This window comes from Pyxicephalus adspersus, chromosome Z, assembly GCF_032062135.1.
Source record: "Pyxicephalus adspersus chromosome Z, UCB_Pads_2.0, whole genome shotgun sequence".
In the NCBI taxonomy this organism is placed as follows: Eukaryota; Metazoa; Chordata; class Amphibia; order Anura; family Pyxicephalidae; genus Pyxicephalus; species Pyxicephalus adspersus.
In genome coordinates, this window is record NC_092871.1 from 65591392 (window position 1) to 65608511 (window position 17120).

Here is a 17120-nt window from a genome sequence, read left to right on the forward strand (position 1 = left end):
ATAGCTCTGACATATACCGCAGTGCTGTACAGAGATCACTGAGCCAGTCCCATCAGTCTCTATACAGAGGAGCTGACACTCTAATGTCCCCCCACAGTCACACACTATTATTATGTATTTATATAGCTCTCACAAATACCATAGTGCTGTACAGACGTCACTGAGCCAGTCCTATCAGTCTCTGTACAGAGGAGCTGACACTCTCATGTTCCCCCTACAGTTACACACTATTATTATACATTTATATAGCACTGACATATGCCGCAGTGCTGTATAGAGAACACTGAGCCAGTCCCATCAGTCTTATTACAGAGGAGCTGACACGCTAATGTCCCCCAGCGCTGCACAGAGATGACTGCTGCATTCACATGAGTCTGAGTCATACTGTATGTCTAGCAGTTTGGTTGACATGTGTTGATGCGTTTTCTAGTGATGGTGGGAACATAGCAAGTTTGGTTGAGATTTCTCCATGCATTTCATCCAAATATAGCTCTGGCATATAGCACAGCGCTGTACAAAGATGGCAGGTGCACTCACATGAGTCTCAGTCATATGTATGGCAAGTTTGGTTGAAATGTCTCCATGCGTTTTCAAGTGATGGAACATACATACACAGAATTTTATATTATATATATATATATATATATATATATATACACACACACACACACACACACACACAGACACACACAAAGTTAAGTGTATATGACAGTGGTGAAGAAAACCACAATTGTACATAAAAATGATATGTCCTTTTTCTTTCAGTTCTGTTTGGAATTAATGCATAAGTTCCAGCATAACTCTACCTGGCCTTTATCTTTGTACGATTGAGCCTCTTCCGCCAGCGTTGAGACATCATTTGACAACATATTCCTTGGGGAAAGGTAAGTGGCATTCATACGCTTGCATAGCATCTTTGCCTGCGGGGGAGAAGAGGAGAGGAGTCCAACTTTTTGCAAAAGAAAATAGGTTTCAAAGAGCTTTTCCTTTCCATTCCAAAAACCTCAACCTCTTCCAGCTCAAGCCTCAAAATAAATGATCTAGGAACAAATGTATGTTTAAACACAGCACTATCCCTCTGTTGTGTATAGGAAGGAAGGACACAGAATGGTTGGAGGTGCTGGAATTCTTAACCTTAGATGGTGAACGTGTTTTATAGTTGTATATAAAAAACACCAAAACAAAAAATCAGATGCATGGGTTTTATTCATAATTTAAAAGGCAGCTATTTACTGTTCAGGCAGCCATTTTATTACAACAATGTCCATAAACGGTAAACTTTATAAATGATAATTTACTACTTTGTTCAGAAATTATATTGATATTATTGATTTACCTCTTTTTTTTCTTCTGATTTACATTTTCTGGGTGCTGGAAAACAATCATTTTGTACTTTAAAAGCCCAAAGGGGAAAAACCATGCAGGCTGCATTAGGACTGCATCTCACAGAAGCCATGACCAGGCAAACAACCAGGTTAAATTTGCATGACCAGGTAAACAATCTACACCTTACAGATATCAATTTCCTGGTTACTTCTGTGTACCTACTGACCAGCTCAGCTATTTGTCTACCTGATGCCAATGACTCCAGCCCTGTCTACCAGTACTGTACAGACCTCCTCCTGATAATGAAAATTATTGGTGGTCAAAGCTAGAGAGCAGCATTTTTTGAAAAAAAAAAAAATCACAATCAATGTTCAACCAGTAATTCTAGTAATGACTAGTAATGTCTACTAGTCACAAGCTCTTGTTTTTCAAACAAGCTGTATTAAAAAGTTTGTGGCAGTACTAAATTGAACTGCAATTTCTATCCTATATGCCACTAGGTATATACCTATATTTTAATGATGCTGTTATTTTCAGGACTGAACTGAATTGTTTTGATGCAGTGTAGGGATGCTATCAAAGCCAACATCAACAAAAGTCACATATTTTAAGAAAGTAAAAGGTAAGTACGAATTAGAAAGGGTAGGATTAGAGTTTAGGATTACAGTATAAAGTTAGGTATCAGGTGATAATTGTTGGAATGGGTTTTAGGGTTATGTGGTCTTGTTTAGTTTCACATTTAGGTAAAAGGTTATGCGTTAGGACAAAATGTTAAAATTGTATTTAGGAATTAGGTACATTTTTGAAATATGCCTTGTATATGTTAGGGTCAGGTTAATATTAGGGGTCATGAAAGGTTAAAGTTACACTTGAATTTTTCATTTGTTATCAGATGTACAAATGTTTGGACTTTTCATAGTACTAATTTGCTATGGTTTTAAGCCTTGATATACTTACTATAGTGTGCTTTCCAGATGCAGGTGGTCCCAAAACAAGTATCTGTGGCACTGTAAGGCATAAAATACTCATTATTAATGTTTATTGCATCAACATGGATCCTAGCAGTTGGCAGAAAGTAATGAATCATTCCTATTAGACCTCACCCTTGACTCTACACCAGCAATCTGCTATAGCCAGGTCACACTCAGTTCATCCATCAGCATGTTTGTGACAAAACTTGGCTTCCAAAGAAAAGTTTAAAGTGAATCCATAGAAAAAAGTGTGAGATGCCATAGCTGAATTGTTTTCTCAGGCACTGTCTCCACATCCATTATATAGGCATTATTACCTAGTAAGGCACTTACCTGGAACAAGTATTAAGCATGTAGGATCTGACAAGTAATGTGTGTTTCAGGTCAGTGACTCACTAGGTAATGGAAGCTAGGATCAGAATGGCAATTCATTTCAGTATTGGCAGCTCCCATATTTTTATTCTTACATGTGTTCTACAGCCAAATGAAAAACTATAAATAGTGAAGAGTTAAAAATGTAATATACACCTACTTTGGGCTCCTATACTGGCTACTCATGAGACCATGCCATGGCATTTGATCTTAGATTAGGAAAGGCATCCCTGAATTTGCCTGGATGTTAGTACCTATCTAAGCATAAAGTTATACAATCAGCCATCATTGGAGCCCAGAGGATTCTACTTTCTGCAGTAATGGTATTTAAAGTATGTTTTTATGCATTTATTTTTTAAATAAATGGGTAAATAGGGTGCCTTTTCGATATGGAGAAATCCACAACCTCCTGGGATATGTGATGCTGTGGGCATACATCATCGTAGGCTTTTCTATAATGTACAAAAAGGCTCAGTGTGAACAAAGCTTGAAGGGAAAATTTGTCCCTGAGAACGGGAACTCTTGAAGCAAGCCTGGCAACCATAAAACAATTAAGTGAATGGCAAACCATAAAAGCCCTGGCCCTGATGGCTACATTGCAGAATTTTATAAAATGATCAATATGGAAATTACCCCTCTCTTAACGGAGGTATATAACTCTATATTACCACAAAAATACACCCTTCCGGATTTTACTGAAGCTCACACCATTTTGACTACTAAGGAGGGCAGAGATCCACTACTAGTATCATCCTATAGACCGATTTCACTACTCAATTGTGACTACAATATATTAGCCAAAATAATGACTAACAGACTGCAATGTTTCTTGCCATCTATACTTACTTCACACCAGCTGGGCTTTGTAAAAGGGAAACACTTCACATTAGGGGTACGCTCCACAATAGCAGCAACGATAGTAGCGACAAAACCAGCCCCCAAATCATGCTACTAGGCCTGAATGCTGAGAACACCTTGATAGAGTGGAATGGCCCTTACTGTACGCAATTTTGGCACATCGTGCATTTGGTCAGGTTTTCACATAATATATAATATATTTACAACTCTCCAAAAACAAAACTTTTTATAAATGGCAATTTGTCGGCACGGTGCCCACGTTTAGAGGACCCGCCAGGGATGTCCACTATCCCCCATTTTGTTTAACCACCCGGGCGTTTAGCCCGACCTTGGTTCGGGGTAAGCAAACTTGCTACGATCGTTTACCCCGAACTAAAGTCAGGGTGGCTAAAAATAGAAACAAGCGTTATATTGCAATCCGACTGTCATACAACATTGTATGACAATCAGATTACAACTGAAAAAAAATACTTACCTTGTCCCCGCAGCTCCTCCGGGGACGTATTCTCTCTTCTTTCTTGATCCGGAGTGTGCAGTGATGATCTTCGGGGTTTCCCGGTGACGTCGCTGCATGCGTCGGTGCGGGCGGGAGGCGGGGCGGGAAATTCAAATAACTTTGCATTGAACTCAATACAAAAAAGCTGTATTGAGTCCAATAATTCGGTGAATTATAAGTAAATATTGAGTAATTCAGGTGATTTATAGCCTACAATCTAAAATAAATTTCCATGCAAAAAATTTAACACTTTTTGCATGGAAGTACAGAAGTTCGGAAAGAATTAGAACACCCGGCGTTCGCATACGCGTCCCTCAGCGATTCCTTATGTCAATGCGTGCGCTCGTCGTCGTAGCGGGAAATTCAAATGTTTTGTATTGGATTCAATACAAAGTCCTGTATCCAATCCAATACAAAACAATACATATATATAATAATACAATAATATAATACAAAATATATTTATGTGGTTTTGTCTATAGGTATGTGATGTTTTAAAATTTACCACACTAGGGAGGTGTTTTAGAAAAACATATTACTATACAGTATACCGAATTATTATATTTTCAGTATTTTTTATTTAGTTATGTATTCTTGTTTAACCACCTAACCGATAACCCCGACCTTGGTACGGGGTAAAAAAAGTTACTATTTTCAGTGAGAAAAGTTCGGGTTTATCGATCACTTACCTGGTCCCGCTGCGATCGTCCATCCGTCGTGTTCCAGCGTCGTCCTCCAGCGTCGGGTGTCCTCTCCTGGAAGAAGAAGCCTGCTGGCTTCTTTTTCTAAGCCGGCCGGCTTCTTCTCCCTCCGTTCTGTCCAGCGTGATCGCAAAAAAAAAAAAAATACTTTCTCCCTCTGCTCCTCCGGACACGTCCATCCTCTTCGATCTTCAGCCGGCGAGCGCAGTGACGATCACCAGGGTTTCCAGGTGACGCCGCTGCATGCGTTGGCGCGGGAGGGAGGCGGGGCGGGAAATTCTAAATTTTGTATTGAGTTCCTTTGCATTGAACTCAATACAAAAAAGCTGTATTGAGTCCAATACAAAGAAATCCTTATACAATATATATATATAATTGTATTATATATATATTATATAAGCTACTGTACATTACATTATACACTATTTTGTTTTTTAAACTTTTTTTTAGTTTTTTTTTTTTAAAGATTTTTTTTTTTATAGGTTTTTTTTTATGTTTTATAAAACATATGTTTTAAAAAACTTTGGACATATTTCGGTGAGTTATGCGGTAATTCGGTGAATTATAAGTAATTATTAAGTAATTCGGTGAATTATAGCCTACAATCTGAAATAAATTTCCATGCAAAAAATGTAATACTTTTTGCATGGAAGTTTGGAAAGAATTAGAATACCCGGCGTTCGCGTACGTGTCCCTCGGCGATTCCTGATGATGTCCGTGCATGGGCCCGTCGATGGGGGTCGTAGCGGGAAATTCAAATATTTTGTATTGGATTCAATACAAAGTTCTGTATCCAAGGTCTTATATTAGGGCAGGTTGGGGGAAAAGTGCTAGGTCTTATTTTCGGGGTAGGTCTTACTTTCGGGGAAACACGGTATGTCTGGATCAAAATCAGATACAAATTATCTTTAAACAGCCATTCATCTCTATTTCTCCCATTCTGGAGAAATTGTGATTTTTCTTTGGATACTTCGAGAACCCCAGGGGAAGGATTAGAGTGACCTGCGAGCAATGAAAGTGAAATCAGTAGTCAATACTTTGACCCGCAAGGTCATCTCGCAGTCAGCTATTGCTACACTGTTTCCCTCTCTAGGACTAGTCCTTCACGTATCTACAGCTGAACTCTTATGTAAAATCGGTGCTTAAGAATCTATCCTCCACAGATTGGTCCAATTTATTGGGTAAATTATGGACAATGCCTAACCCGGCTAAAAAAGCCATCACTGAAACATACAACATCTATAGAACTGTGTTAGAATATGAAAACAGAAATACTGGGCTGTGCCGATGGTTCAAACATTTTCCAGAGCATGAAATATTATTAGTTTTTTTGCAGAGCTTGGAAGGTATTGTCCTCTTCAATGTATAGGGAAATGACTCTGAATTTTTACGACTATGCATATATTTCACCTAAGCCTTCTTACCAGATGGGTCTCAGTCCTTCCTCGCATAGTTTAAAATGTGGCGTCTTGGAGGCAGATCTATATCATATACTGTGGGACTTCCCTAAATTACGTTATTTTTGGAGGCGTGTTGCGATGTATGCACTCCAAAAGTTGGTAAACTATTTTTCATTAACCCCTTAATGGGCAATTTTCAGAGAAGTGTTGTTTCATGGTGCAAAGGTTGCCAAAGGCTGCAGGAAACTTTTGATGATAATTTCTCTGGTAGCAAAGAAAACAATTCTCCATAACTTGATTACAGCAAGCCCCCCTTAACTTGCACTATTTTTGGAAAAACTGTGGTTTGTTTTTGAGATGAAATGGGTTGAAGCTCCTCTGGACAAGGAAACACGGGCGTAGGGTTTTTTGGGAGTATGGGATACATAGCTACATTATTTTTGGATACGAGAAAAATAGTTTGCAAGACCTTTGAACAAACAGCATGGTATGCCTACCATCTTTTGGACAATGATCCTCCAATTGTTTGCTGGTTGTTGTTTTGTTTTTTTATGCTCCTATAATTTGTAATTATAGCCATATTTGATTTAACTTTTTCAACCGGCGATTCCATTGTTTGTGATATTTACTATGCCGCAACCTTACTGTATTTGTTTTGTTTTGCATATTGTATTATTTCCTCTTAAAAAATTATAAAACTATATTTAAAAAAAAATGCTCAGTGATTTTTTTTTTTTTTTTTTTTTTAACATGCAGGAAGACATGTCTCCTGATCTAGTGTCTGTGCAGTGCGAATTTGAATGAGGTGAACAGGAGCCAGGATGATGGCTTTGCCTGCCATTCTGTCCAGTGCTGGAAAGAAGACGGATGCCAAGACAGTGCAGGACTTACTATTAAAAGGAAATAATTTTTTTCCTGTGAAAGTTCAGTTTGTGATACAACTAGTTTTATTTGCATACTTTCTTTTACACATAGTGATGATAACAATGTGCTTCCTTGTAAAAATGCAGATAGCTCATGTCTGACACAGGATGTTAATCCTTCAAAATTGACAGAACTACTTCAAAAAAATAAAGGGGTGGGACAGAGGAAGAAAGGCTGAATAGGAAAGGACTAGATGATGATTCTGTATGTCCTAAAGCTAAAAAAATGAGGATTTCATTTACTGCCACCTTCAATGCATACTGTGAGAAGCTTACACTGTACAAAGACTAGAGTTCAGCTTGAAAGCTTCCCCATTAGGCTCTTAAAATGTAACTAAAAGGTCTCCATCATATACACAATGCTATTGGAAGCCCTGTTACGATGTTGTATCTTTGCCATACTAAATAGAAAATTAAACTTCTTAGTGTACTTCGTAGTGTTGGAAGTCTATGTCCATTGCCATGTATGTATGGCTCCATCTTCCAACTGCTGCATCACTATAGAACAAAGCAGTGATGTAAGAGTCAGAGGATGGAACTATAGTAATGCAGGGACACAGGCATCTGATTCAACATTGAAACAGAGGAAAAGGGTACACGGGCTACCAGACAGGTAGGAAAAACAATTTATATATTACAGAAACCTTTAGCTAGTACTTTTTAAACCTAACAGGGATGTTTAAAGATATTCAATACTAGTGCTTAGAAGGTGTCATGACTGGTGATAATGTTAGGATTGTGACTGAAATTTCTGATGAAGCTCACAATTTTATGAACCCTGATAGTAAATATGGAAAATAATCACATAAAAATGCAGAAGTAAAAATACCGGTTTTATTTTAAACATAGTTTATGTTGTGGTATTGCAGGGCCAGGTAAGAGGGAGATCCTTCCATAATCACGAAACCACGAGGACGTTACATAGAAAATCTATAAAGCTTCAAAAAGCTACTGTTGAAAATTCTGAAAACTGTTAACCCTTTTCCTGACAACATGAAGAGCGGAATATTCTAAAGATGAACAACCACTGCAAAGTTTTTCAAGCTCCCAAAACACTTTTGCCAGATCTTGACATGAAGGGAATTTCACCTTTATAAAAACTTGATCTCCTTACTTAGAAGTGCTTAGCATTGATTGGCCCACAGGCTCCACAGTGTTGGCGGCTGCCCTTTATTAAACTCGGTTTCACGGCACCCAACACAGCACACCTTGAATATCCAACTGCGAATGCTGGAATATTTTATTAATGTAGCCATGAAAGAGTGCTCTGTTGCCAAGATTAATCAACTTCTGCAAAGCACATCAAAGAAAATCAAGAAACCACTCCATCCACAGATCTGTTTGAGGTTTAACGAGGAAGGGGATTTAAAATTCAAAAGAGAGTCCTCAAGGTATTGGATCTTTTATGTGCTTTTTTTTTTTTTTTTTTGGACAAACGTTTGATAAAAAAAGGAAACACTCTATTTTATGCTTCGTATCATGCTTTAATATTGCCCCGGGCTACTGTAAATGTTCAGTTTGTATTAAATTGGCTTTATTTTTCTTTTTATGGTGCTCTTTGGGTAGGGATAAAAAAGGCAGTGGACAAGTATGAATGAATTAATTCATGGCACATATAAAAACACATTTAGATTTCATTTTAGAAGTTGTGGGAAATATAAACATTTGAATACCATATGTCACAGTTGTTACCATAGAAAGAAAGTTTATGACATTCTCTGAGGATACTTGGATCAAATCTTGGCTGCTTTGACTTTAAAGGTGACCAATTTCTTATTAGATTTTTAAAGCCGCATATTCATATCTGATAGATGGGACCATTTATCCCAATCAAGAATACTGAGCAGTTAAAAAGGCATGCAGTGTTGTTTAATTTTTGTACATTTCGTTAAATTAAAATTTGAATTAAAAAAGGGATAAGTGATTTATTATAACCACCACATCCAATTATTCACCTGATTTATTAGGAAGCTTATGTGCCCAACCTCACTGTGGAAAATAATAACAGGTGTCAGGTGCACAAAAAATGCATTAAAGTGCTCAAAACCCCAACCCTGATAACAATTAGTCTGTAAAGCACTGTGTATTATAAGCATTGCAATTTTTTCACAATTGTCACCTTAATCAGGTTTACTGTGCACATTTAGGTGTGACTGAGGCCACACTTTTTGATTGCTCTATACTTATTTCAGATAACTTCAATATCATAGCTAAGCATCCCGTTTTAGTGTTCAGCTAGCACAATATTTCTCAAACAGGGTTACTCCAGAGGTTGCTAGCAGTTACTTGACCAATGAGCAGTTTAACAATGATCTTTTTGGCTATCTGTAAGGGTGGCATTCTTCCCACTGGCCAGCAATATAAGAGACATTATTCCCACTGACCACCACACTAATGGTGAGCTGTGGCTATACAGTTAGGTCCATAAATATTTGGACAGAGACAACTTTTTTCTAATTTTGGTTCTGTACATTACCCTAATAAATTTTAAATGAAACTCAGATGCAGTTGAACTGCAGACTTTCAGCTTTAATCCAGTAAGTTGAACAAAAAGTTAGCATAAAAATGTGAGGAACTAAAGCCTTTTTTTAACACAATCACTTCATTTCAGGGGCTCAAAAGTAATTGGACAATTGACTCAAACGCTATTTCATGGGCTGGTGTGGGCAATTCCTTCGTTATGTCATTATCAATTAAGCAGATAAAAGACCTAAGGTTGATTTGGGGGGGGGGGGGGGGGGGGTGCTTGTATGTGGAAGAATTTGCTGTGAACAGACAACATGCGCTCAAAGTAGATCTCCATGCAGGTGAAACAAGCCATCCTTAAGCTGCAAAAACAGAAAAAACCCATCTGGGAAGTTGCTACATTATTAGGAGTGGCAAAATCTACAGTTTGGATTTTGCATACTAGCAACGCCAACAGACCTGGACGTCCACGGAAGACAAGAGTAGTGGATGGTCGCAGAATCATTTCCAAAGAAACCCCTTAACACTTGCCAACAAAGTGAACAACATTCTCCAGGAAGTAGGCGTATCGATATCCAAGACTACCATTAAGAGAAGATTGCATGAAAATAAATCAACATGAAAGTAAAAAAACATTCTTTGGACAGATGAAACCAAGATAAACCTTTACCAGAATGATGGCAAGAAAAAAGTATGGAGAAGGCGTGGAACAGCTCATGATCCAAAGCACACCACATCATCTGTAAAACATGGCGGAGGCAGTGTGATGGCTTGGGCGTGCATAGCTGCCAGTGACACTGGGACACTAGTGTTTATCGATGATGTGACACAGGACAGAAGCAGCCCAACGAATTCAGGTGTTCAGGTGACATACTGTCTGCTCAAATCCAGCTAAATGCAGTCAAATTGATTGGGAGGCGTCCCATAATAGATGGACAATGACCCAAAATATACAGCCAAAGCAACCCAGGAGTTTATTACGCAAAGAAGTGAAATATTCTTGAATGGCCAAGTCAGTCACCTGATCTGAACCCAATAGAGCATGTATTTCTCTTGTTAAAGACTAAGCTTCGGACAGAAAGACCCACAAACAAACAGCAACTGAAAGCTGCTGCAGTAAAGGCCTGGCAGAGCATTAAAAAGGAGGAAACCCAGCATCTGGGGATGTCCATGAGTTCAAGACTACAGGCTGTCATTGCCAGCAAAGGGTTTTCAACCAAGTATTAGAAATTAACATTTTATTTTCAGCTTTTTATTTGTCCAATTACATTTTAGCCCCTGAAATGAAATGATTGTGTTAAAAAAAGGCTTTAGTTCCTCACATTTTTATGCATTCTTTTTGTTCAACCATCTGCGATGGCAGAGTGGACGGGGTTATGGCGTTATGACATCACTAGGTAATTTTAGTGGTCCACGGAACCAAAAAAGGTGGGCGATCACTGCACTGAATTAAACCTGAAAGTCTGCAGTTCAACTGGATGTGAGTTGATTCATTTAAAATTAATTGTTGTAATGTACAGAACCAAAATTGGAAAAAAGTTGTCTTTGTCCAAATATTTATGCACCTAATTGTAGCAATTATTTTGAAGTTTTTTTGAAGGGGTTCCCTTAAGCCTAATTTTAAGCCTTTCTGAGTTTTCAGCAAATAGATTTAAATGTCATGGATGAGGTATTTTATCTGTAATGCAGGGGGTATTATGGTGTTTTTTTTTTAAAGTATGGTATTAAAAATATATGTACTTCCTATGCAAATGTACACACTGATCTCGTTCATTTTATAGTTCTAATGGACACTTGGTCCTAAGAAGAATTGATTTTCAATTATCTTTCAGATATACTGTACAATTGAGGGATCCACCTGATGTAAATAATAATATTTATATGCTTTAATAAAAAAAAAAAAAATTTAAACATAGCAAAAGTAACTTTTTGAGTTCAAGCCCATTTTAACCCCGTAAAACCCAGAACTCCTACAATAACCTTTATCCAACTCCTAACGCTAAAATAATCTCTTCAACTATAATTTTCTTGTCATTGCTAAAAGTATTCAGCCATCTAGGAAGCCATCTGACCCTGTACCACAAACAAGCTGAAATGAATTGCCCACTTCAAAATTAAGTGGGAAGATAAAATCCCCCAGCCATCATGAGAACACAATTTATTCTCCATAGATATCTTGATTCTGCAGCCAGGCAAAGTAAATTATGTGGCAGCATGTTATGTATTCTCCCTTTCACCTCTGGGATAGGTAGTCAATGTATTTTAATATATGTCAATAAACTTTCCAAGATTTAAAATGTATACAAAAGTTATATATTATTAAATATTACTTTATTTATTAAATCAAGCATCCCTCTTTTTTATAGGATTTTCATCTTCTGATGAATGTTTTTGTCCCAGTTTCTTACTAAGAAAGCTAACATGGATGCTTCCTTGGGGAATCTCCATGATAAATATTCAAGCAATTCAAGTGGCATATCAAATAAATGGCGGTGGAGAAACAACACATTGTTTAGAGCTAATTAGGCCTCATTTTTCTTGCATGTTTTGTTTTACTTATTTATTAATTTGCATCAGTTCACCAGAGAGTGTTTTCAAAATAGATTTCAGGTTTTTATTTTTGTTTTGCACTTAGGGAATTGTATTTTTGCCTATGCAAATACTACTTACTCTCAGACATTCCATTTTAGTTTTACAGGAAATAAAAAAATATGTGAAGGTAAGTAAAATGCTAAACATACCAAATACTCATCATTTATATGTGGCCTTCATTTATAAAAGTGTCTGCTTATTACAAGCGATGTTCTGGATTCCCAGCAGCACTTTTCACTGCCTAAGTGGAGATAGAGAAAACCTTTAGCAGTTGGGGGTGCTCGTTATAAAGGGAGTCTCCAGTCTAAAGGTGCGTACACACTTCCAATTTTTATCGTTCCAATCGAACGACGAACGATCGATTGGGCAAAAAATCGTTCGTAAAAAAGTAACCAACGACGCCGACGAACGAGGAAAATTGTTGGAAACGAACGACCGGACCGGCGGATCGGATTGGGCGACGATCGTTGAACATCGTTCGTGTGTACGGTCGTTCGTTGATCGTCCATGGTCTGAGCATGCGTGATGAACGAACGTCCGTTCACTTTCCTGTCGTGCACATAGTTCCTCTATCGCTTAAACGATCGTATCTATTGTGTGTAAAATATCTACGAACGATCGTGTCGTTACCTCTATGTGCAGGATCGGTGCTATACGATCGTTCATATATATCGTGCAGGAACGTTCGTCGTTCGTTTTCCGACGATAATAATTGGAAGTGTGTACGTAGCTTTAGATTGTGCCTTCTTTTCTCTTCTATAGAGTAGGAGGAAAGCTCAAAGTACTGAGGCCTGGCGCTTCTTGTAATGATAGGTAGACAACTTATTGCACTAATTGAGGCAACAAACTGATTATTGGTAGGTCTTGTGTCGGGAATTGCTTGCTAAGAAAACAAATGTGTATTGTAAATCCTTCACCGCATTATATTACCTATAGAGAATAACAACTTCTAGTAAAATGCTTCACCCCCTTTCCAGATACAGTGACAGTGTGGCCCTGCCAGATTTGGCACAGTCTTTGTTCAAAAAAGTTCAGTTAGAGTGTGCACCCACTGCACGTAGGTTCTGTGGCCTTATGTACTCCTGTGGGTGTACTTTAGCCATACAAATTATTAAAATGAACAGAGCACGTGTATTGTAAGTGCACAGCTGGACAGAACTTTTGTCATGTTAAGTCTTTGTGGTCCTGGCCAATGCCTCACGGTGAAGCTCTGAAACGGGTCTGATATAACTCTGTGGATTACACAAAGAAGGGGGGAAATTAAACAAAGGTTTAAATGGCAACCTTGAAGCTGTCCGTTTAAAGAGGAATAAAGACCTACTTTGACAAATCCTTGATCAGGCAAGGAGTTATTGCAGAAAGGGACAATAGCTGGTCTTGCCTGCCTGATTGCCACCCAGCTGTCAAACATGGTTGCAACAAAAACTCAGCAATCCCAGCCTGCCATGTGCGTGCCGGGAATTAATAAAATTCTGCATGCCTGCATGGGAGTTACATCACCCCGGCACAGTCAATCAAGATGTCCAGGAGGAAAATAAGAAAGGAAATTGTAATGCCCTGGGATGGAACCTGGATAAGTGAGTAACACAGGTTAGATCCTGCTTTAAATGAACTACAATTGTACTTTACTTACCAAAGGGGCAGGAGATGCACCTCAGTATAGGGACCCATAAATTGCATCAGTGCTTTGCCAATGCAAAGTTCCAAAAAAATAAACTGTTGAGGCATTTACAAATACAGTATGGAAAAAGACACACATTTTATAGTACTGCATGAGGCCAGACTGCTAGAAGTAGGCTGGTACAGGAAACAGGAGCTGGCATTGATTTGTAGCTAGTACCTGCCCCACTCTTCTAAAGAATTCCAACATGGCATCACCCAAGCTTTAGGTGCATTACTTTCAAGTCCAAAATGGAAATACTTGTACTTTCTTTTTAAGTACTCCTTGTAAAGTCATTGGGGCATCAGTTTCTATTTTTATGAATCACAGGTTTGCATTGAGAGTGGAGACTCAGACTCCTGACTGCTTTTCTTAAGAATACTTTAAAAAATGATAGCAAGTCATGGTTACTGCAGGTTGAAAACATAGACCTAGACCTGTATCCCTCAAGAGCAAAATTAAAAGTTCTCCCATCCCATAGCTATTCCTTACACACAATAAAAAAGTCTATTACTTGTAGTTAAAGTGTATCTGTAGCTAAAAGATTTTTATTAGTTTTAGATAGTTTAGAAAAATGTCTATTTTTTTGTTTGTAACCTGTGATATTTCTTTTTGCTCTCCTGTTTTTGAGACAGTGGAACAGTTGTCCTCACTGGAAGAGGACCAGCACCTGATACAAATTAGAGCTGTACAATTCTGAATTCCCCACAATTTTTTGTCATTGTGGTCAGAAGGTCAAAAAGAGAAGGTGAATCCCCACAACAAGGAAGTGGATAAAAAAAAACTAAGGGAGTTGAATTTTTGATTCTATCCAAAAAATGTTAATTTTTTTTTAGAGGAAAGACCTTTCCATCTTTTTGCTGCTGTCGGCATATTTCTGCATAGGAATTCTACCTGTAAAAAACTTTGCTTTTCCCATATCCCTGTTAAATCTAGGAAGTCTGTGAGTCTGACGGTATGTTGACTTGATGCCCATTGCTTAATGATGTATATATGAATTGGTGCTCTAATCGTAAGGAGCACATTGCAGACGATAATTATATGATGGCTTATAAAGCTTAATTAAACTTTAACTTATGCTAAAATAAAGTGATGGAACTTTCCGTTCTGGTCCATCATGGAATAGTAACCTACCTCTGATCATGCTCTAACTGCAGATGCGGTGGCAGTCTTACTAAAACCCACACCACAGGAAGCCATAGACTCAGCCATAGATAAGGGAATCGAGTCCCTGAGACATGAAATCAGTGACCACGCCCATAGGCTAGATGCAGTGGAGGAAAGAATCTTCTCAACGATTTAGTACATGATTCAAACCTCGACTCGGATAATGTCTCTTGAGAACCGGGTTGCCAGTTTATTGAAGAAACTAGATGATCTGGATAATAGGACCCACAGGAACAACCTGAGGATTACTGGTCATCCTTATCGATTTCGGTGAAACTGGGCATTCCTGAAACTCTGTGCTAATACACTCCCGAATATCTTGAGCATACATAGGGTCTGCAAAGCTGAACGTGCACAGCCCCTGGGTCAACCACGCAAGAAAGGTAATGGACAGGGTCCAGTCATTGTAAAACATCTAGATTATGCAGATAAGAATGTAATCCTTCAAATAATTTCATATCAACAGGAATATCTCCTTGGAAGGTGCACCTTTGCACTTTTATGCATTGTACACTGCAGAAGTCTCACGCAAAAGGAAACAATTTCAAAATTATTTTGAATTATTTCTATTTTTTGGAGACTCTATAAGTCATTGGCATGGTACCAATAGATTGGCTTAAGGCCGTTGTGGTTCCTATCTTCAAAAAGGGAGCAAAGTCATTACCTTGTAACTACAGACCGGTTAGTTTAACATCCATAGTTGGAAAGGTCCTGGAGAGTTTGATGAAGAACCACATAGAGGAGTTTCTGCTAGAAAATATTATAAGTAATAGTCAGCATGGCTTCAAGAAAGACCAAAGTTGTCAAACAAATCTACTCTCTTTTTATGAGGAAGTAAGTAAACAGGTAGACAGTGGAATACCAGTTGATATAGTGTACTTGGACGTCGCTAAATTATTTGACACAGTACCCCACAGACAGGTAATATGCAAGTTAGGATCAATAGGTTTAGAAAAGTCAATCTGTAGAACTGGCTTTAAGACCCCATCCAGAGAACAGTGATTAATGATTCATACTCTGAATGGTCTAAGGTTATTAGTGGTGTACCCCAGGGTTCAGTGTTGGGACCTTTACTGTTTAACATCTTTATAAATGATATAGAGTTTGGGATTAAAGTACCATTTCTGTGTTTGCAGATGACACTAAACTATGTAGCGGAATTATGGCTATACGGGATGTCTATAATCTACAAGCAGACCTGGATGTACTGTTTGATTGGGCAGCCAAGTGGCAAATGGCATTTAATATAGATAAATGTAAAGTTATGCACTTGGGGGATAACAACATGCATGCCTCATAATGTCTAGGGAGAATACATTTGGGAGAGTTAGAAATGTTAAGGATTTGGGGGTTCTAGTAGATCATAGACTTATTAATAGCATGCAATGCCAAACTGCAATATCAAAAGCTAGTAAAGTACTTTCTTGTAATAAAAGAGGAATATACTGCAGAGATCCTGCCCCTGTACAAAGCATTGGTCAGACCTCATCTGAAATATGCAGTCGAGTTTTGGGAACCAGTTCACAAAAAGGACATTGTGGAATTGGAGAGAGTACAGAGAAAATTATTAAAAGGAATGGAGGAGCTCAGCTATGAGGAGAGAATAGCTGGACTGAATCTATTCTTCCTTGAGAAGAGACCTTTAAGGGGGATATGATCACCCTGTATAAATATATATATATATGGGCCATATAGAGAACTCTCTTCCCAATTATTCACTTTAAGATCATTACAAAGTACAAGAGGGCACTCTTTGTGTCAGGAGGAAAAGAAGTTTAAGCTCCGGATAAGGAAAGGATTCTTCACTGTAAGGTCTGTGAAAATGTGGATTCGGCTCCCTCAGGAAATAGTTTCAGCAGGTTCTTTAGATTGCTTTTCCAAAAGCACAGAATAGTGACTGTTGATCCAGGGAAAATTCGATTGCTTTATGAAATCAGGAAGGAATTTTCTTCCCCCTGTTAAAGCAAATTGTACCTAGTGGTTGAACTTGATGGACTTTTTTCAACCTAACCTACTATGTAACTATGTAATAAGCCAGTGAGGTCTGCTGCTTCTAAATTAAAGTAAAAATGCAACAGAGAAAGTTCAGTCCCCCCTCCTAATAGACTTTACAGTTCTGTGTGGTAGGTAATTCTGCTGTCAAATATATATTTAATCTGTAAGCTTAGATGTTTGTGTGGTGTTCAGT

At 38.2% G+C, this 17120-nt stretch overlaps 1 protein-coding gene across 1 annotated transcript in view; it reads right to left on the reverse strand.

Annotated features, from left to right (window-relative positions):
* Positions 1-17120, reverse strand: part of AK8 (adenylate kinase 8) — a 104586-nt gene that overhangs the window by 78629 nt on the left and 8837 nt on the right. The window contains exons 3-4 of the mRNA XM_072430474.1: positions 2284-2333; positions 807-920 (exon numbers count right to left, since the gene is read on the reverse strand). Coding sequence (XP_072286575.1) covers positions 807-920; positions 2284-2333 — 164 coding nt within the window. The remainder of the gene's footprint in view (positions 1-806; positions 921-2283; positions 2334-17120) is intronic.